The 20889-nt window shown below is 45.4% G+C and overlaps 1 protein-coding gene across 2 annotated transcripts in view; it reads right to left on the minus strand.

The window, feature by feature from the left end:
* The window catches only part of Tspan5 (tetraspanin 5), a 146180-nt gene that overhangs the window by 24889 nt on the left and 100402 nt on the right, over positions 1 to 20889 (minus strand). For both annotated transcript variants that reach the window (XM_070022313.1, XM_070022314.1), the window contains exon 2: positions 5423 to 5473. In XM_070022313.1, coding sequence (XP_069878414.1) covers positions 5423 to 5473 — 51 coding nt within the window. The remainder of the gene's footprint in view (positions 1 to 5422; positions 5474 to 20889) is intronic.

The raw sequence follows: 20889 nt of genomic DNA on the forward strand, positions 1-20889 counted from the left end.
TGGACAATCTATTTTTAAGAGCATAACTAATAGTCCTTTGAGGTATAAAAACACAAAGGAACAGGGATAGAAGGGCTGGGGACAGGTGAGGATGGCGCCTTGAACACACTGGAATGCTGATGGACAGGGTGGCCCTGGGCAGACCAGGAAAGAAAGTATGAATCTGGGTCTCGGGACAAGAGTGGCTTAGGCACTGGAAGTATGGCTAAAAGGCTCTGGGGTGGTGGAATGCTGGCAAGATGGTGAGTGGGGGGCTGTGCATAGGAGAGAAAGCGATGTGGGAGACAGGGCATGGCCCCCACCACGGCTCTGAGTGAGATGACAAGCTCACTGGGGGGTTTGGAGCAAGCAGAGACACAATCTGCCTTATATGTTTAAAAGGCAAGGAATGTAGCCACAGCTTGCAGACAGGCCTGGGCTAGGACCGGGGTACAAGAGCAGAGGCAGCGCGGAATCAATAATGGGAAGGCGGCACGCAAAGGCAGGAAGGCCAACGCGATGGTGAGCTCAAGGTGGAAGAGTGGAGGTGCACACAGGAAACAAGTCTAGCATCTGCTGACTGAGTGAAAGTGGGCCTGGAAGAAAAGAAAGAAGGTGTCAAGATGACCTGAGCAGGCGGAAGGAGCTCGATGCCATCTCAGAAGAGCAGGGTTGCTGGGGAGTGGGGGGACCTGGAGGATTGTCTTGGATATGTTCCTTTTCATCTTATGTTAATTCTCATCATGTGGTGGGCAACTGGGTATACAACCAATCTGGAATTCCAATGGGGGTCAGAATCAAGGTATGAATTTAGAAGGCAGGAATGATACTAGGGGCACAGGTTCCAACCTAGCTGAGATCTGCTCTCCCCCAATTTAGAGGTCTGAGATGCTAGCTGCGTTGTGCAATAGGAAAAGCAGGTATGTGTGAGCTCTTGGAACACAAGCCTGAGCTTTGTTCTACTGGCAAGGCTCCTAAGGAAATGACCTTCTAGGCTCTAGGACCCAGATTGGGATCCATAAGCAAATGTCAGGTTCAACTAGGTCCCTAAACTGGTTAATGGGAAAAACAAATAAAAAAACCCATGAAGGATACAGTTTATCTACATGAAAGGATGCAGGAAGACATTCTCATGCAAAACCAGATGGACTGGAAACTGCCAGGCCAAATCATGGACATGCATAAGTGAATGAGTGTCAGTTCCCAAAGAAATCTGGTGACCCATCACTGGAGTCTGTCCTTGGCCTGCTCACCCTATCAGGGGCTTTAATCAGTGGTACCAAGTGTAATTGCCATGTGAGTGATGGGAGCTTATTCAAATACACTACCCCAGGATCTGCTACACACCTACTGAATTTTAACTTCATATTCATGGGGGGTAAGGGGTCAGGCAAGAGTTAAAGGCAGGCCTGATTTACAAGGAGGAGTCTGATCGATATAGACAGCAGAAGCCACACAGAGGGGAGAAGGGAGTCTGGCAGATGACAGGTTCAGGCTCTAGAGTAATCGCAGAGGGTGGAGAGATGGCCTGACAGACCACTGGGCAAATACGCAGTCTTGCATTTGACTCAGAAAATCAGCCGGACGTGAGGTGGATGAGGGAAAGCAGCCTGGCTGGTGACTAAGATAGGATTTTCAGTGAACCCTGCACTTAGTGATTGACTGTGGGTGTCAAGGCATCTTCAACCGGGGGAGAAGGCACACAGCCCACTCATACTTTCTATGGCTCCCATGCGTTCTGTCAAAAGAGAACCACCAGGATGGTGAAGCATCTCCCGCCCACAGCCTGTGAAGACCACCCAGTGGGAGGATGTTTAGCCTGGAAACTCCAAAGGGAACAGACCACCACCTTAAAATACTCACATGTGGAAAGACTTATTCTGTGGGATGCAATGGGAAGGACTCAGAACTCACGAGTGAAAATTCATGGTACACAATTCCAATGTGCTGAACGTTTTTCAACAGGAAGAGCAACCCAAAGAGACAACTGAAACACAAACTCACTCGACTAGATTTACTGCGATCTATTAGCGAATGAAAGCATTTTATGTAAATATGCATATATTCACACATGCGTATATGCATATACACATAAAATGCATATACGATCCTTTCTATGACCACGTAAATTCATCAAGGACTGAATTATGTCGGTTCATCTTTGTCTTCCAGACCTAGTACAAGACCTATCACATGCTATGTGCTCAATAAATGCTACTTGAATGACCAAGTTCACTAGGGCTGAGGCTGCAGGGGATATTACAGAAGGATTCGATGCTACAGAATTGACAATGATCCTTCCACACAGCAGATCCTATGATCGCTGCAAAATCTCCAGCTTCACTAGAGACAGTCAGCAATTGCATCTTCAAGATCTATTTATTTCAAATTTAGATAAAATTACTTAACAATGGTTTCTAATATTCAACTAGGGCTCTGTAAAAGTGATTGCTAGTAAGTGCAAGACGCAATGAGTTCCGCTTCCAGCGCTCTGTTTGTAGTCCACACACATATGTTAAAGCCAGATCTATTAAGGAAATCCATCCCTCCCGCCCATGTTCCTAGTTCAAGGATTTGACTTTCAAGTGTTCTTTAAAGTAAACAGCCACACATCTTAGTCTAGGAACTTCCTGATTCACAAGCAGGACACATTTTACTCCCTCTTCCTGGAACGTAATCATTATAGATCTCTCTCACTTTACCCAGATCCCTACCCCATGGGCCACATCTCAGACAGGTCACTGCCAACAACTCCATTGAAAAGAAACTCATTCTCCTCCTATTCTCTAAGAAGCCTGACCCTATATCTAATGTTTCTTGCCAGACCTTGAAGTAGGGACACTGGATCTGGCAGGCACCATCTGGGCCACATGGTAGATGATAGGGTATTGGGTTTAACTGGCACCATCTTGTTTCATGGTAGAGGTAGGGAAGTCACACCTCCCAATGGATACGTGTGCCTGGATTCCTAGAGGCAGGGGTGGGGACTTGGACAATAGGTCACTGGACTTGCCAGTCTTGGGTCATGAACTCTCAAGCTCCCTAGGACCCTGCCCCCTAATCTGACCCTATTTAAGTCCAGACCAGCTCAGAGGCCATTACGCCATGCTAGCTGTATGTATGCCTACACCATGTACTGGCTGTATTCTATGACTAGGGCCAGGGCTCCCCAAGCTAGGTGGTCTCATGGCTGAAGCCCTTCTTTACTTCCCTTGCTCATGGCATTCTACTAAATAGTAACTGGATGATCTTGGCCAGGTCAGATCAGCTATCTTTTGAGAGCTGGTCTATTTACTATCAGCAGCCATCAAGAAAAAGGCCCTGTCCATTTCCCTCCCAGCACTATCACCCCTTTACCCTTGATATTTGTGACACATCGCCCATTTTAGAAGTATGCATTTTTTATCAGAGACATTTGGGGCAGCCCATGAAATAACAAGATGTTAATTGTACTTCAAAAAGAGGGGAAAAATAACCAAAAACCTTTCAAATGACCAAATGTCTATTTATTGCTAAAATAGACGATTAATTCATTTAATGCCTTCTAGCATCTTCTTCAAAGCTGAGAGAAATGGACTTTTACTAAAAGAGTTCTAAAAAGCTGTGCTATCTGGCAGTTAACCAAGCGGAGAGTTTCTAAAAGGGAAATTTCTGAGATTCCACCAATACAAATCCCCAAGCTTAACCAGGATGAGACAAGAGCTAATCATAATCCCAGAGATTAGCGTTCAATGTAAAAATTTCTGGAGAAAAAAAATATCTCTGTTTTGGGAACTTAATTTGTCTTACGCCATACAGAATCGCGTCCTGCTTCAAAAGGCTGCAGGCTTTCTAGGGAAGCTTATTTTTCATCAAGGTTATAGAAGTAGTTTGTAAGTAAGTAGGGAGTACCACATGTCCTTTTCTTTTTCTACGATGTTGGGGATCAAACCCAGGGCCTTGTAGAGTACAAGGTGCTCTGCCACAGAGCTAATGGCACCTATCCAAAGCTCAAGATTTACTTGGCGTTTTGTTTTATGTGGTTTATCTGAACATAATTTTAGAAATCTCCACTAGGATCTGAAGGGGGTTTTTTTGGTCTTTGTTTTTGTTTGTTGGTTTGATGGATCGTCTTAGTTTCTCTCTCTTTACAGTTTATACATTAAGGCCCTCAGAACATTTATCACATGAAAGGACTTTTGCTCAGGAGGGTGCAGGCTCCAGAGATAAGGGAATGGGCTTCTGGGAAAAGCTAAGCTAACCTCTTAGTTTACTGGAACTTTTACCCAAACCAAACACTCACTCTTTCAAGGTGGGAAACAGTGAGACTTTACCCTGTGGCCAAATACCTGGAGAGACTAAAAATACTGCAGGAGATTCTACTTCCAAACAAGGAAGCAAAAAGAAGCTTCTAGTCACTTTTGAATTCCAGCAGAGAAAGTGAACAGGATTTAAAAAAAAAAACAAAACAACAAAACCTAAAAGCTAAGGCAAGGAAGTGTAGTGGAGGTATGAATACAAGGTGTCCATCTCTTTAGGGTGTCCCTCAGAACAGAAACTGCTCACATTAGCTCATCACTGTAACTTAGATATGCTACCCCATATTTCCAGATGTTTCCTTTTACAACAATGTTTGGACCAGTCACTTTGCTTGCAAAACAGAAGCCCTATCACTTGAGACATGCCTCCAGCCATTTTTTAAAGTTATTTTTCAGATAGGGTCTCACTTTTGCCCTGGGGCTTTCTGGGTCCTCAATCCTCACATGCATAGAGGCATATTGAATAGCCAACCTGTTGGGCCTGGGATATTTCTCTTTTTTAAAAAAATATTTGTAAATGAGCTGTAAGTAGTTGTACAAAGGGGTTTCCATGCAACTGATCAGTTTATGAGTACAATGTATCTTGATCAATGCTACCCTTCCCATCATCCTTCCACCCACCTGTCTTGAATATTTCTTAGTACTTACAATTAGCATGAAGAGTGCATTTACCTGGTATTCAAACATGAATGTATATCTGGCTTCCTTTATGCTATGTCTAACAGGCTAAAAGATAATGTACTATTTAAAATATATTTATTATGGCTTGAATTATCTTCCAAAGTAGGGATACCCCCCCACACACACAATGAAACCGGTGTATGATCTTTATAAACATTATTGAAATTCTTAGGCCTGAGTGAGGAAATATCACTAAAAATATAGATCTCTAGCTAACTCATCAAATTCCAGCCACATTCTCTGTGGTAATGAATATTGTTACTGTTTTCGGACCTGTTTAGACAGTTTAGAATTCCACAGTTCTTTAGAATTCTAAAGTCCTTTAGAACCCCACATTTAATTTCCAAGAACACAATCTTCATGAAAAGATCCATGTTTCTTTTCCCCCTGAGGTGGTCAAAGGCAAAAGGAGACATACATACAGCTGTGGACCAACATACACGTGTTTGTGATGTTCAACTTACTTTTTCATTCCACGCCCACAGTCCAATTCCAAGAAATGTTATTCCCAAAAACTAAAAGAAAAAAAGAAAGCAGTGTAAGTATAAGATAAACACCATAGTTTTTATACATAGACAAAAGAAAGATTTCAATGAACTCTTGTCATTTTACCTACCTGGGAAGCAGCTTTTTCTAAAACCCCCAAATCATCTTTTAACTGTATTTTTTTCTTGTCTTTTCTCTTGGTACTGGGGATCAAACCCAGGACGTTATATTTGCTAGGCAAGTGCTTTGGCACTGGGCTCCATCCCAGCCCCCAAAGTATCTTTTAGAGGAAGAAAACTATTATAACCACTCCACCTAAACTTATTACAGAACTAAGGAGGATTGGAGACACTAGGGTGCTGAGAAGCCATTCAAATTATGAAGAACATTAATCCAGTAGAATCTTGAGTGAAATGAAAATTTATTGATAATGCAGGATGCCTTTGAAAGTAGAAGAGCAGGAAGTGAGTGGCTCCAGTGATCATTAGCAAATGGACACACAGGCTGTGCATTTTGAAGAGGTTAAGAGGGGGTACAGGAGCCCTATGTCCCTCAGCAAACTCTCCCTCACTCCTTCAAGAGGAGCAAGAAGCAGGGGACCAGCTGCTCACGCCTATAGTCCTAGCTACTCAAAAGGATGAGATCTGAAGATTGAGATTCAAAACCAGCCTGGGTAGGAGAAAGTTCATGAGACTCTTTTCTCCTGTTAACCACCAAAAAGCCAGAAGTGGAGCTTGTGGCTCAATGGTAGAATGTCAACTTTGAGTGAAAAAGCAATGGGACAGCTCCCGGGCCCTGACCTCAAGCTCCAGTACGAGTACAAAACCAAAAGGACCAAGCATCTTATGAAGTTCATTGTGATCCAAAGAACATCCTAGATTCTTGTTTGCCAGAAACTTAAGTTACAGTGCAGAGAACTTTTCCTTCAGGCTAATGAACCCTCAGTGTTCTCACTTCATGCCTCAACAGGCAGGCCTGAACAAACACAGTCCTGCAGGGGCTCAAGCCATCCTTGCCTACCTAGCCTACCCTCTGCCAATTAGCTGCACGGATGATGTGGGGGACAGGACAGAAGCAGTTGATGACTGAGAAAATGATATTTTAATGAACTCTTGCTGATCCCATCTGTTTTACCTTTACAATTTTTTTTTAAGTTGGCCATGGGGCTTGAACTCAGGACCTGGGCACTGTCCCTGAGCTCTTTTTCCTCAGGGCTAGTGCTCTACCACTTGAGCCACAGCTCCACTTTCGGTTTCTGATGTTTAATTGGAGATAAGAGTCTCACTGAGTTTCCTGCCTGGGCGCTGGCTTTGAACCTCAATCCTCAGATCTCAGCCTCTTGTGTAACTACAATTATAAGTGTGAGCCACCAGAGCCCGGCTCTCCTTTACATTTTTAACATCTCTTAAATCTGGACTTTTTGTTGTTGTTGTTGTTGTTGTTGGTTGTGGGGCCTGAACTCTGGGCCAGGGTGCTGTCCCTCAGCTCTTCAGCTGTAGGCTAGCACTCTACCATTTGAGCCACAGTGCCAATTCTGGCTCTTTCTGCTTATGTGGTGCTGAGGAATCGAACCCAGGGCCTCATGCATGGCAAGACAAGCACTTTGCCACTGAGCCACCTTCCCATGTTTTAATATTATGGTATCTCACTATATAGTGATTCCGTTCCCTTGATAGTCCTTCAAATGATAGCAGATCTCCTGAGACATCGATTGAGATACATGGTACAGAACTGTTCACTGACTGAGAGCCAAATAATGAGGGCATGGCTGGCCATGGGGGAAAGTAGATCCTACACCTCATCTCTTTCAAGAGCAAGTCTGAATCTCCTTTGCAAACACTGAAGTGAAGGGCAGGTGGGCAGAGTGACAGCAGCTTCAGTCTGGAGGCAAGAGCCCATACTGTTTACTTTGCTAACATCTTGATTAAGTTAAATGTCAGAAAAGCTGTCCACTGAGAGCATGTGCAGGGACCACGAGAGGGAGGGTGGTTATTTATTCTTTACAGTTGCAGGGAAAGCTGAAAACCATTTATCTGGCCAGGTTCTTACCATGCACTACAAGGAGTCCCTGATGGATTAGCCCATAATAAATCCAAGCAGGGGTTCGGGGCTGTAATCCTAGCTACTCAGGAGGCTGAGATCTGAGAATCACAGTTAGAAGCCAGCCCAGGCAGGAAAGTCCATGAGACTCTTATCTCCAGTTAACAGCAGGAAGTGGAGCTGTGGCTCAAGTGGTATAGCATTAGCCTTGAGTGAAAAAGCTAAGAGACAGCTCCCAGACTCTGAGTTTAAGGCCCAGTACTGGCACAATAAATATGTAAACAAACAAATAAATCCAAGCAGGGCTGGGAAAATGGCTAGACCAGTTATAAAAGGGACTAAGAAAGCCAACTAACCACTCTGAGATGTGGTGTTTTTAACAAACAGAACTTCCCTGACAACAGCGCGTGATCCGTTCTGCACCTGGGTATAGAAGAGCTTCATTTTGTCTTTGGTTTGGCAAAAACCCACTCCATTCTCCCCACCCTTGTCCTTATGGAGTTGGGGGGCGGGGTATGGGCACGTGTGTCTGCCAAGTTAAAGATTTTTTGTTTTCAACATCTTGACAGCAACATTGTGACCTGCCTTTCCACTACACGGACCAGAATAAGATTTCACATGACTTTCCAGACCCCAAACAACAACACAAGCAAAGCACAAAACCAAAACAATGCAGCAGATTAGTCATGTTTACAGACGCTGGGAAACTGACAAGGGAGGCACCGGCATTCAGGCTCAGACCTTCTCATGTTCCCAGTTCCCATCTCATGTGATTTCCAGTGCTAAAGCTCTTCCTAGACACCTGTGCGGTTCTCTGGTGGGGTGGGTGGCATAGGCCACTGTGGCTAACAATCCCTCTTGTTGTTGGAGAGAGTATGTGCGGAGGCCCCACACAATTGTAAAGTTCTTGTGTTTACTACATACCATGCACGGTGTTCAGAACTTTGTTGGCAATGTCTCTTTGAAAGTTTTCACAACAAAGGGACTACAACCCAACATGTCGGCTTATGAGTACAGCATATCTTGTTTAATATCACCCCTTCCAACATTCTCACCCATCCCTCCCGACGGCTTTGTACCATCGCTTAAAAGTAATAAGAAGGATAACAATTAAAGAATAAAGTTTTGCACAACAACTTTACTTTGAAATAGGCATGATTGTTACCCCTTTTTTAAGAAAGTAGGAAATGAGGTTCAGAGAGTTTTGAGAACTTGTTTCTTGGCACATGACCACTAAGTGAGGGCGTAAAGATTTGCTTAACAAAGGCATCCATCCCCCAAGAAAAAAACTGTGGCATTCAGGTTGGAATTATACAGGATATAATCAGGACATCATATTTCCTGCCCCTAGCAAGAAAAGGAGAAGTTGAAGAGGTAAAAGAGACAAAACTCATGTGTTCAACGGTTATAGAACAAGGCTCAGTGGCCTATAATCCCAGTATCATGGGAAGCCTAAATAGGAGGACATGATTCAAGGCCAAACTGGGGGGTGGGGGACGAGTCAGACCTTATGTCAGAAAAGAAGCCAGCTGTGGTAAACTTGCCTGTAATCCCAGTTCCAGGGGAGGTAGAGATATACAGTTCGCAGTCCTAGACCAGCCCCATACAAAAAGCAAAAATCATAGAACTCTACCTGGAAAATAAAGCAAAAAGGGCTGGGGGGATACACAAGCGCTAGAATCCCATACAAGGAAGAACGGTGAGCATCAGGTAAGGTGGAGGGTCAATTTTTTTTCCTCTTTACATAAAATTCTCTCTCCACTTGGCACTCTGCAAAACACATTTTGCTTTCACAAATCATACCAAATCGCTTGGAGACCGACCACTGGTTTTCCACAAAGAAGAGCAGGTTAACAAAAATAAACTAAAAATACAGATGTCAAAAAAAAGACCTAGAGATGATTTCCCTTTACAATCACCATTTCCTGCTTTGGCTGCGCCTTTCCAAAAGGGTTTAAGGAACTTGGAAAGAGAACGCAACTTGAAGTTAGGCAAAGCATCCGTACCTAGAGCCAGCAGAAAGAGTGAGGTGGAGCAGGGGCTCCGGCATACATACCTTCAGCGCTGCATCAGAGCAAACGCCCTCCCAATTACTCTCCAGCCCATATGTTTTGTTTTAAAATCAAGTCGTTCCAGCTTCAAATAATTAAACAGACAAGAGCCAAGAAACAGACAGGCACGCAGCACTTGAAGCACATGCAGTCTCCTTTCCCTCGTCCTGAAGAAAAGCCCATAAACCACCACACTGACCTCATTGTGAAACCCAGAGAGGCCGATTTACAGGGAACAGCCGAAGAGCAGCTTTCTCTCCTCTTGAGACAGAATCAAAACCAAATCCAAGACATTTCCCCACAAGGCAACAGATGCAAATGTGCACTACAAATGTTTCTGCACCCCATTTTTTTGATGCCGAATAACAATCATTTTGCCAACTGTGGCTGAATATTAAATCTGAGTGAAGGTGCTGGTTTTGTTCTGTTCATTGTTTGAGATGCAACCCAGGACTTCAGACATCACTAGGCAAGTGCCGTACCACTGAGCTACAACCCGGCCCTAAAGTTCTGGGGTTCTTGTTGTTTGTTTTAGTGTGTGTGTGTGTGTGTGTGTGTGTGTGTGTGTGTGTGTGTGTGTGTGTGTGTGTGTGTGTGTGTGTGTGTGTGTGTGTGCATGCGCGCACCAGTACTAGGACTTGAACTCAGGACCTAGGTTCTGTCCCTAAGTCTTTTCACTCAAGGCTGATGCTTTACCACTTCAGTCAAACTCATCTCCTGCTTTTTGCTGGTTAAGAGTCACATGGACTTTTTTTTTTTAGCCTGGGCTTTTGAACCATGATTCTCAGATCTCAGCCTACTGAGTAGCTAGGATTACAGGTATGAGCCGCCAGCACCCAGTCTAAGGCTCTGTTTTGAAGATGAGTGAGTTCCAACAGGACTACTCTCCAGTGTGGGAAATCCAAGCTATGGAGCACGTGAAATGTAGCTAGTTAGAGTTGAGATGCCGGGAGTTAAGAGCACACTGGACCTGAAGATGTAGTATGACTCAAAAGAATATAAATAACTCATTAATGGTTGTTTTGTTGTTTATTCCATGTTAAAATGGTAATATTTCAAACTTATTGGAGAATTTATCAGATCTATCAATTAAATCTTGTAATTAATTTTGCCTGTTTCATTTTTCCTTTTACCATTGGAAAACGTAAATTACATTTGCCACTTGCATGATATTGAATAATAAGGAGAATCTGAACACAGCAATCCCATGCACTTATTAGCATCGATTTACAGATGAGAAACCATGCTTAGAAATAGCATGTATTTCTCCCAGGAACACACAGGGAGATACCTGGTTTGAGTTGCTCAGGAAATCAGACTTCTTAGCCCAAGCTCAAAGTATCATAGTACATGGCAGGTCCGGTGGCTCATGCCTGTAATTCTAGCTACTCAGCGAGGTATGAGAATGAGGATCATGATTAGAAGCCAGCCTGGGCTGGAAAGCCTATGAGACTCTTATTTCTAATTAACTACCAAAAAGCAGAACGCAGAGCTGTGGCTCAAGTGGTAAAGTGCCAGCCTCAAGTGAAAAAGCTAAGGGGCCGCATCCAACCCTGAAGTTCAAGCTGTGTGTGTGGCTGGCACGCACACAAACACGTGTACAGAAAATACACATGCACACACGCGTAAAGTACAGGTTGACTGTCTTTTATCCAAAATGCACAGGATCTGAAGGCTTTCAGATTTCACAGGAATATTTCCATAGACTTTACTGCTGGCATGTATAGAATACAAAACTCCAAACCTTTTTGGCATCAATTAGCACCCAAAGAGTGTCAGGTTTCAGACTGGGGATGATCTTACCTGTGCTCTCCTAGTGTGTATAAACTGTCTGCGGAACCTGCTCAGGGATAGGGAAATGTAATGAACTCACCCAAAGGCTCTAAACTGCTCTTTGAGTATGGGATCCTGAGAGGTATGTTTCTATGGCGTGGGATAGTGGCCGTCAGTGGGAGCAGTAGGTGGTGTGCGGATGGAAGTTGCCAGACTAGGCAGAACAAGGGCCAGCACAGCTGGGGAGAAAACGGCCCAGGAGAGGGGCTGAGTTCTGAAAAGGCGCATCTGGTCCCCTTCCCAGGTGGAAGAATTCTTCCAAGTCAGCTTGAGAGACCACTCATCGCCTACAGTGATCTCACAGACCAGTAAGAAAGTAATTATAATCAAATAATCAGAGTCCAAAGTAAAACCTGCCCAATGGTGTTACACAGAAGAAGCAACTAAGGTCCAGGAAGGTTGTAAGATTTGAGCCAGAGAACCCAGAGTTCTTAAGTGAGAGTTCTGAAAAATAATCAAGAAAAGAGGTGCCCAGCACTGGTGGCTCATACTCGAAATCCTAGCTACTACAGGAGGCTGACATCTCGAGGATCGCAGTTTGAGGCCAACCCAGGCAGACAAATCTGAGACTCTTATCTCCAACGAACCATCAAAAAGTTGGAACTAGCCAGGTGTTGGTGACTTATGCCTGTAATCCTAGCTACTCAGGAGGCTGAGATCTAACATCATGGTTCAAAGCCAGCCCAGGAAGGAAAGTCCATGAGACTCTTATCTCCAATTAACCACCAGAAAACCGGAAGTGGCACTATGGCTCCAAGTGCTTGCCTTGAGCTGAACAGCTCAGGGACAGTGCCCAGGCCGAGTTCAAGCCCCATAACCGACAGAAGAAAAAAAAAGTTGGAACTAAATGCTGCACTGTGAGTGGAAAAGTAAGCGACAGGTTGAGGCCCTGAGTTCAAGCCCCAGTACTGGCACAAAGAGGGGCTCATGGACTTTTTCTTAGCTACGTTCTGATTCTGCACTCTGACAAACCCCAGTTCTGGAAGACTGGTGGCACAATCCACACCAGTGTGCTAAACACTAATAAAATACACGTCATGACAGAATAGCAACTTATTTCAGTTATCCCCAATGGGGATATGGCCATATCAAAGAAGTAAGCGAGGGCTGGTGGAAAATTCAATGCACACAAAGTCAATCCTGCTTTTGCCACTGGGTCCTGGTGTCCTCATTTGTTATACACACTGTCCTGAATCCCCATGATAAAAAGGCAGGGCAGCTAAAGATTTCAGAAGAAGGCATTCCTCATCCAGGCCTGGTCAATGTTTGCTGCTAACACTGTTTTCAGTGGGGCGTGAGCGTACTTTGCCTGCTGATCTCCAACTCCACCCTTTTCTGGTTCTAAGATCATGGAAAGGCTCTTCTTTCACATGACAGCAGCCATCTAATGGTTTAGGTCAATCAGGAAATCACACAGACTAAAATTCTGCTCTTCTGGAGTTGACACGCTAGTCGTCAAGTGCAGGGAGAGAATGAGAATGAAAGGAGAGATATAGAAAGTACAAGGCAACGTGAAAGTACCAAGGGGCAAGGAAAGTCTCCATGAAGTAAGCAACACATCAGAACATGATTCTAACTATGGGATGGTGTAGGAGGATGAGGGAAGAGGCGATTGGAAGGAAGGATGGACAATGAAGTTGGCACAGAGTTTTAAGGAAAGTGTTGATCAGCAACACACGGCAGGTGGAGAGGGTAAAAACAGTGGACAATGGTTCTGAACAAGGTCTGATGTTAACATGGCCAAGACATCATGATGGAGACTCTGGGTGCAATGAATACTGATGATTAAAAACATGAAGAAAAAAAAAAAAAAAAAGGACAGGAGCCAGGCACCGGTGGCTCACGCCTGTCATCCTAGCTACTCAAGAGTCTGAGATCTGAGGATCACGGTTCAAAGCCAGCCCAGGCAGGAAAGTCAGTGAGACTCTCATCTCCAATAACCCCCCAGAAAACTGTTAAGTTCACTGTGGCTCAAAGTGGTAGTGCCTTGAGCAAAAAGAGCTCAAAGACAGTGCTCAGGCCCCGAGTATAAGCCCCATGACAAAGAAAGAAAGAGAGAGAGGGGAGGGAAGGAGAGAGGGAGGGAAGGAGGGAGGGAGGGAAGGAGGAAGGGAGGGAGGGAGGAAGGAAGGAAGGAAGGAAGGAAGGAAGGAAGGAAGGAAGGAAGGAAGGAAGGAAGGAAGGAGTGGGTGCCACTGGAGAGAGGCGAAAGAGGATAAATACAGTAAAAGTTTATTTGCATGTAGGAAAATACAGCTGTGAAACCTTGTTAAAAATGACTTGGGGAAGTGGGGAGTGGAAAAGAGGAGAGCAATGGAGGGGGTGAGGGTGAGAAGTTGTATGGATGTGTGGAAATGTTACAAGGGAATTCTACTTGTACAACTAATGTATGTTCATAAAAAAACAGCATAATAAAACCTAGTATTTTATATAACTAATATATTCAGGAAAGGGGGAAGGAAGGAAGGAACGAAGGAAGGAAGGAAGGAAGGAAGGAAGGAAGGAAGGAAGGAAGGAAGGAAGGAAGGAAGGAAGGAAAGAAGGAAGGAAGGAAGGAAGGAAGGAAGGAAGGAAGGAAGGAAGGAAGGAGGAAGGGAGGGAGAGTGGGAGGGAGGGAAGGGGAGGAAGGGGAGGAAGGGGAAGAAGGCAAGAAAGAGAAGGAAAGGAAGGAAGGAAAGAAGGAAGGAAGGAAGGAAGGAAGGAGGAAGGAAGGAAGGAAGGAAGGAAGGAAGGAAGGAAAGCAGGTAGGCAGGGAGGCAGGCAGGGAGGGAGGGAGGGAAAGGAAGGGAAGGAAGGCAGGAAGGCAGGGAGGGAGGGAGGGAGGGAGGGAGGAAGGAAGGAAGGAAGGAAGGAAGGAAGGAAGGAAGGAAGGAAGGAAGGAAGGGAGGGAGGGAGGGAGGGAGGAAGGGAAGGAGGGAGGGAGAGAAAGGAAGGGAAGGAAGGCAGGAAGGAAGGGAGGGAGGGAGGGAGGGAGGGAGGAAGGAAGGAAGGAGGGAGGGAGGGAGGCAGGCAGGCAGGCAAGTTGATTGGCAGATGATAGGGGAATGGGGGGCCCAAGCGAAGTGAGTAGTTTGTCCTGGGCCCTGTGGCAGAGGCAGGACCAGATGGAGGAGCAGCATGAAGAAGTGGAGGGTGGGAATAAGATGGTGGGAAAGAACTCAGGCTGTGGTGGGCTTCACAGGCCACGGTAAGAACTGTGGTGTCTCCTCTGAGACAAAAAGAATTCAGATACTCTTCTCTCTGAACTTCCTTATCACTGGCAGGAAGGGCCCTTGTTTAGAGGGCACTCTGTCCGACTGTGTCCAACTGTGGCCTACTGTAAGAATGTCGGGGGCTGTGTTAACAGGTGTGTGCACCCACGCAAAGCAGACACATCTGCCCTCAGCCTAATTCTTTCCTCTGAGACTGCCAGGATGGAATATGTAAGTATCCCTGCACACTCAAAACAAACACACTTTGATTCCCTTCCAGAGCAATTCTGGTTCATGAGTTCTGAGGGTGTGCTTCAAAAGTCTTGAAACCCACTAGTTTTGCAATTATGCATGAAAAGTTTTTCCCTTATCAGGGCTCACGGGTAGACTAACTTTACCACCTTTGCTTCTGGACCGTTATACCCGTCCTGTTGTGGAATCTTTCTGAAAGAATGCGAGGTATCCGTTATAACCGTTAGCTCTTCTCAGTCTATATTTCCCTCCCTGGAAATTGGTTCCACCCACTAGGGGTGGTCCCTGCAGTCCCCTTCCTGAATCCACTAAAGCCAAATCAGGACTCAAGAACAGCTAGCTATTCATCCAACACCAGGCTGAATCACATAGCCCCGTTCTTAGGAATCTGGAATTGGATACAGTAGATTCTGGTGGCCTCAGTTTCCATAGGACAGAAGAGATGGGAAGATTGTAGGAAGAGTGTTCAGACATGGAGAGCAAAGAGTGACCGAGAATAAGTCGTGTTCTTGTCTACTTCTGGCTCTTTCAGGCTGTACTCCCTGATAGGGTACGCCATGCAATGCCCTAGGATTTCTATTGTCAAGAACCCTCTCAGCTGCAGCTACTCTGGGAGCCTTCTGTTGCTTGCAACCCAAAGGATCTAAGACATAAATAGGAGAACAGATTAAGGTCCTCATGGTTTGTTCTCTGAAAGCTCACTGTGAACTCCAAACCATTCAGAGGCAGGCCCCCAAAGCAATGGTGCTGGCACTCATGGTGTCCTGGCAGAGGGGGTGGTTCCTTTTCCAATAACTGGGTAGAAACAACAGCTGTTCTGAGGTGTTCCTGTTACTTGGTGTGTGAGTGACTGTGTATAATTCAGCCACATGCCATCTGAAGGGAACAGCAGATCTGTGCTTGCTTGTTGAATTATGGCAGCAGAATGCAAAACAGCTTGATTCTGAGGAATGAATCCTGAAACCGTATCTCACAGGAAAGCTTCCCTTTTGGAGGTCCCCAAGCCTTAAAGACCTATATCCTTTCCTCTTGTTTCCCTCCCACCCCAAAAGGATGAGGTTCTTTGCCCTTGCAGCACAAGGAGGAAGGCCAGGGCACCCTTTAAAGAAACATCTGCCATCAGGGACAGTCTTGTTTGGAAACTCCTCTGTGAGGAGTTTGGGGTTGACATTTTGGCAAGACCTAGTAATCTGAGATGTGAAGGGGAAGAAAAGGGGAGGACTACGCGAGCAATAAACTGATATTCTTGGAAATCACCCAAGCAATGCAGGCACGTAAAGAGGAACATGAAAGATTAGCTATCCACTCTTGGATGGAAACGGAGGCTTCACGTGTACAGGCCACTAATCTTTGCTTGTCTCAGAAAAAGAAGGCTCACCCTGCCGGGGCTCTTCCATCTGTAACCCCCTGATTAGAGACAGCCAGGGCTGAAACACGCAGAGGGCCGTCCTGATGCTGAAGACTGAGGAAGGAAGGCATGAGAAACAAGTTATCTGTAGACACACATCAGCCTTTGTGGGAATAAACTCTAGCTGTTTACATTAAACAGCCAAGAGGAGCGGGGCTTGCTAATGGCATCTTTGAAAGTTGAGTATTCTCAGATGCACAGCTTTCCTGTTGAAATATCTTGACCAAAAAAAAAAAAAAATACATGAGTTAGGCATGAGTTAATTGGAATAAAAGGCAGAATAGGATTAATCTTTTTGAAAGCACTAGTAGGATTATAACATTCAATTTCTTTAATGAGTATCTTCCGTAGACATCAGGCACTGTGCTAGGTGCCAAGGGTAGAAAGGTGAATGAGCCCACAGATGATTTCCTTCCTTAAAGAGCTAATGGTTGGCATAAATGCAGCCACCTCAAGTGCAGTGAATGGAGCCTTCCCAGAGTCACAGAAGGGTTGCCATAGAAACACAGAGGCCATGGGATGGAGAGCGGGCAGAGGAAGCTTCCTGGGAAGTAAGGAAATGTATTTTAAAGGGAAGGCAGTGATAGACCCTCACCAGAAGACACGCCAGCTTATGCACAAGGATCAAAGCCTGAAGCAGCATGCTTCTTCCAGAATCTTCCACCAGGCTCCCAGCAGGCTGAAGTTCCCACCCTGAGCAACACACCAGGGGATGTGTTAGAATTCAAACTTCTAAGATCCTTATGGTGGGCCAAGTTCTATTTTACAACATGCCCTTAAGGTACTTGTGATGCTTGGGAAAGTAAGAATTTCTAGACCAGAGTGCTAAGCAGGGCTGTGACCAGCATGCTGTGCACTGTGGGTACGCAGAGACCATCAAGCCTGGGGATACCAAATGAGGAGTTTAAGCAAAAATAGTGACAGGAGCCAGCCAGGCACTGGTGGTTCATGCCTGTAATCCTAGCTACTCAGGAGGCCAAGATCTGAGGATCACAGTTCAAAGCCAGCCTGGGCAGGAAAGTCTGTGAAACTCTTATCTCCAATAAACCACCAGAAAACTGGAAGTGGCGCTGTGGCTCAAGTGGTAGAGCGCTAGCCTTGAGCTGAAGAGCTGAGGGACAGCGCTCAGGCCCAGAGTTCAAGCCCTATGACCAACAAAAATAAATAAATACATAAAATAAAAACAGTGACAGGGATCAGATTTGCAGGGAGTGTGACTCAGCCTGAGAGGTCATTATACAATTCACAGAGAGAAGGCCACCTGCTAAGTGAACAGAATGAAGACAGAAGAAGAGGAGACCCATTGGGACTTGGTGACAGGGAGAAGGGCGTAAAGTTGATAGCAACCCATCAATCAGCAGGTCTGGCTTTGAACTCCAAATACATGAATGTGGGCAAGTGCCCACATTAGAGGCATGGATTTCCCTGAAGCTTTTGTTTGGTGTTGGGATTTGAACCCTTGGTCTTGCTCATACCAAGCACATTGCTCTGCCACTTAGCACCTCACCTGCCCCTCCCCAGCCCTTCCTAGACTTTTAGCTTAATCAACGTGGTAGGCTATTGGGGTCGTATTGAAAGCAAGGAATGCTAGAAGGGAAGACTCCTTAGAGGGGAAAATTGTATTTATTCTTGGTTCACTTCTTGATTTAAAAAAAATTTTTTTTGCCATAATGGATTGTAAAGATCAGACTGGGAGGCTGGGAAGGTGGCTCAGTGGTAGAGCGCTTGCCTTGCATGCATGAGGCCCTGGGTTCGATTCCTCAGCACCACATAAGCAAAAAGAAAAAAGCTGGAAGGGGTGCTGTGGCTCAAGTGGTAGAGCACTAGCCTTGAGCTGAAGAGCTGAGGGACAGCGCCCAGGCCCAGAGTTCAGGCCCCACGACGGGACTCCCCCCTCCCAAAAAAAGATCAGACTGGGGCAGGTTAGCACCAAGCGAAAGGTAGGTACTGATATGGAGCTGTTCCAGAGGGCACGGCAAGGGCCAGGCTGCTCCTGCACTGGGAAGAGTTCAGGTTTCACCACTTCCTGGTCATTGAACCTGTATTGCTGGGTCTCTTTCTGCTTAAACATGGCGAGTAGTGGCATCTACCTCATTAAGTCTGCTATGGTTTGAATAGGCTCCTAGGGTGTGCTATTGGGACTGTCTGTGGGCCTTTAGAAAATGCCAGGTTCACGGATGGTGTACCCTTAAGTCCTCTCCTCTCCTCTCCTCTGCTCTCTGGGCTCATGAGATGAGTGGTTTTGCTCTGCCCTGGGCTTCCCAGAACCTTAAACCAAAATAACCCTTTCCTTTGGATATGTCAATTGCCTCAGGTAGTTTCTTATAGTAATAGGAAGCAAATACAAGGTCATGGAGAAGACTAAACAAGACAATACATGGAACAACGGCTTAACAAAGAGCAGGGCACCTTGAGAATGCTGAATAGTACTTGTTTGTAGTGGTAACAGCCACATACAGAGCCCTAGAGCAAAAGGGAGCAAGGTACCATCCTAGAGCACACTAGCATCGATGTAGGAGCATGCGGAGTCAACGTGAAGCGGAGACAGAGGAGAAGTGGATAAAAAGTCATTAAGAATCAAGACACTGAGGTGCCCCCAAACCCAGAGAATAATTACACACTAGAGTCCAAACATAAAGTGCAGGATTTGATAAGAAAAACGTTCAAACAATGGGACAGCCTGTGTCCCATTAACCTGACATTAAAACACAAGAGAGAATGGGCAGCAGTCAAGAAAATAACTTCCCTTAATGAGAATTAGCCCCACACCCCAACACCGCCACTAGACACAAGCCCCTGTACCGGAGTCACCTTTGTCCTGCCCTAATGATTCTCAGAATCTCCTCTCAGGAAGGCAATTTGGCAATGGATTGCAAAACCAGTGATTGCTGGGTACCAGGTAGCCTTCAGTGTGGTGTGAACCTAAGGTGAACTGGCTCTGTCACTTTGCTCAGGTAACTGAGTGTCCTCAATTGGAATTAAACACCTGTCCCAGCCACACAGAACTGGGTTATCAAACATAGGGAAGAGGGTTTTAAAAAGGGTAAGCTATATAGATACATGAAAGGATTAAAATAGCACACTCCATCCATCTGCTAACATCACAGAGATAGACGTGGTAGCTATTTGGCTCTGTCATCCGGCCCATATGTTGCCCTTAAAAACTCAGTACCATCTTGGGGAGACATTTTTCATAGTTTTGCACTCTTTTGGCCTTCCTGTGTAGCCCAGTCTGACCTGGAACTTGCAATCTTCCTGCTTTGGCCTCCTGACTGTTGGGATTATAGCCATGCATCTATGCCATGCCCATTTCCATGCTTCTTCATGAGTAAGACAGTTGGAATTTTTCCTTCAAGGCAAAGCCGCATCATAGACAGCTAGGTTGAGAAGATAAGATGTGGTCTCCACCTATTAGATAGGCTTGCTGCCCATTATAGAAGACTCACGTTTCCTTAGCCTAGGGTTCGTCTGCAAAGCGGTGTCACCTGACCTCTCTGCATTACCCTGGAAGAATCCGGGCCCAGGGAAAGCTCACAAGAATACTGTCCTAATGAAGTCGTATGTCTCTGCCCTAGCATCCAAGGATCTGGGGCAGGAAAGCTGGTGAGTGAGCATATAGGGGATAATCTCAGACCCTGCAGGGCTCTGGTGCCTCACACTTGTTGCTACTACTGTGTTACATTACAGGCTTGGTGTTTCCTTGCCAGCCAATGCTGGTGCTTCAACCCGCGTTCTCTGACTGGCTGTTGGGGCAGTCAGAGCTCAGGTTGCTGGAGAGATACTAAGTAAAGACCATTTCTTGTGCTTTCTGAAAAACCTAATTCAAGGTTCCTCTCTGCACCCATATGTTTTCAAATTTTGTTCTGTTTACTTTTCATTTGCTGTTATCTATCTGATTTTGTTGGCGGGGGCAGGGGTGAAGCAGGGGAGGCAATGGTAGGCACTGAATGCTCAGCCTCCCCACTCCTGAGCTACTTTAAGGCCCTCTTCTTTTCTGTTCTCTTCTTTTCCTTCCCTCTTTCTCTCTTTTCCTTTCTTTCTTTTTCCTTTCCTTCCTTCCATCCTTCTTCCTTCTTCTCTTTTTTTAGGTGGTACTGGGTTTTGAACTTAGGGCTTCACTCTCACTTGAGCTATGCCTCTGCTCTGACTTTTTGCTGGTGAATTGGAAATAGAGTCTTGCAGACTTTCTACCCAGACTGGCCTGATTCTCCAACCTCCAGATCTCAGCCTTCTGAGTGAGCCACTGGTACCTGCCCCCTCTTTTCTAAAATCCATTAAGACATTTGAACATGTACAGAGGTAAAGGTGTCGCTCAACAGATACGTGTCAATACAAGATTCCTTCATTTTAAAATGCTCTCATTTACTGTAAATACTTAAAATTCCTAAGAAATGATTGATGTATGATATATATTTTAGTAAATGGGTTTTTTAACTTATAGATAATTGTGTTTTATTTATATATAGACAGAGAGAGAGAAAGAGAGAGAGAGTGTTATATAGTGTCTGCCTAACTTATGTGTCCCCTCCCCATGAAGGGCTCTTCTCTACCTCTGTCTCTCTCTCTCTCTGTTTCTGTCTCTGTCTGTCTTCTGTCTGTCTGTCTGTCTCTGTGTCTGTCCCTGTCTGTTTTCTGTCTGTCTGTTACTGTGTCTCTGTCTGTCTCTGTCT

This window comes from Dipodomys merriami, unplaced genomic scaffold (genome assembly GCF_024711535.1).
Source record: "Dipodomys merriami isolate MVZ:Mamm:240054 unplaced genomic scaffold, mDipMer1.0.p SCAF_15, whole genome shotgun sequence".
Classification (NCBI taxonomy): Eukaryota; Metazoa; Chordata; class Mammalia; order Rodentia; family Heteromyidae; genus Dipodomys; species Dipodomys merriami.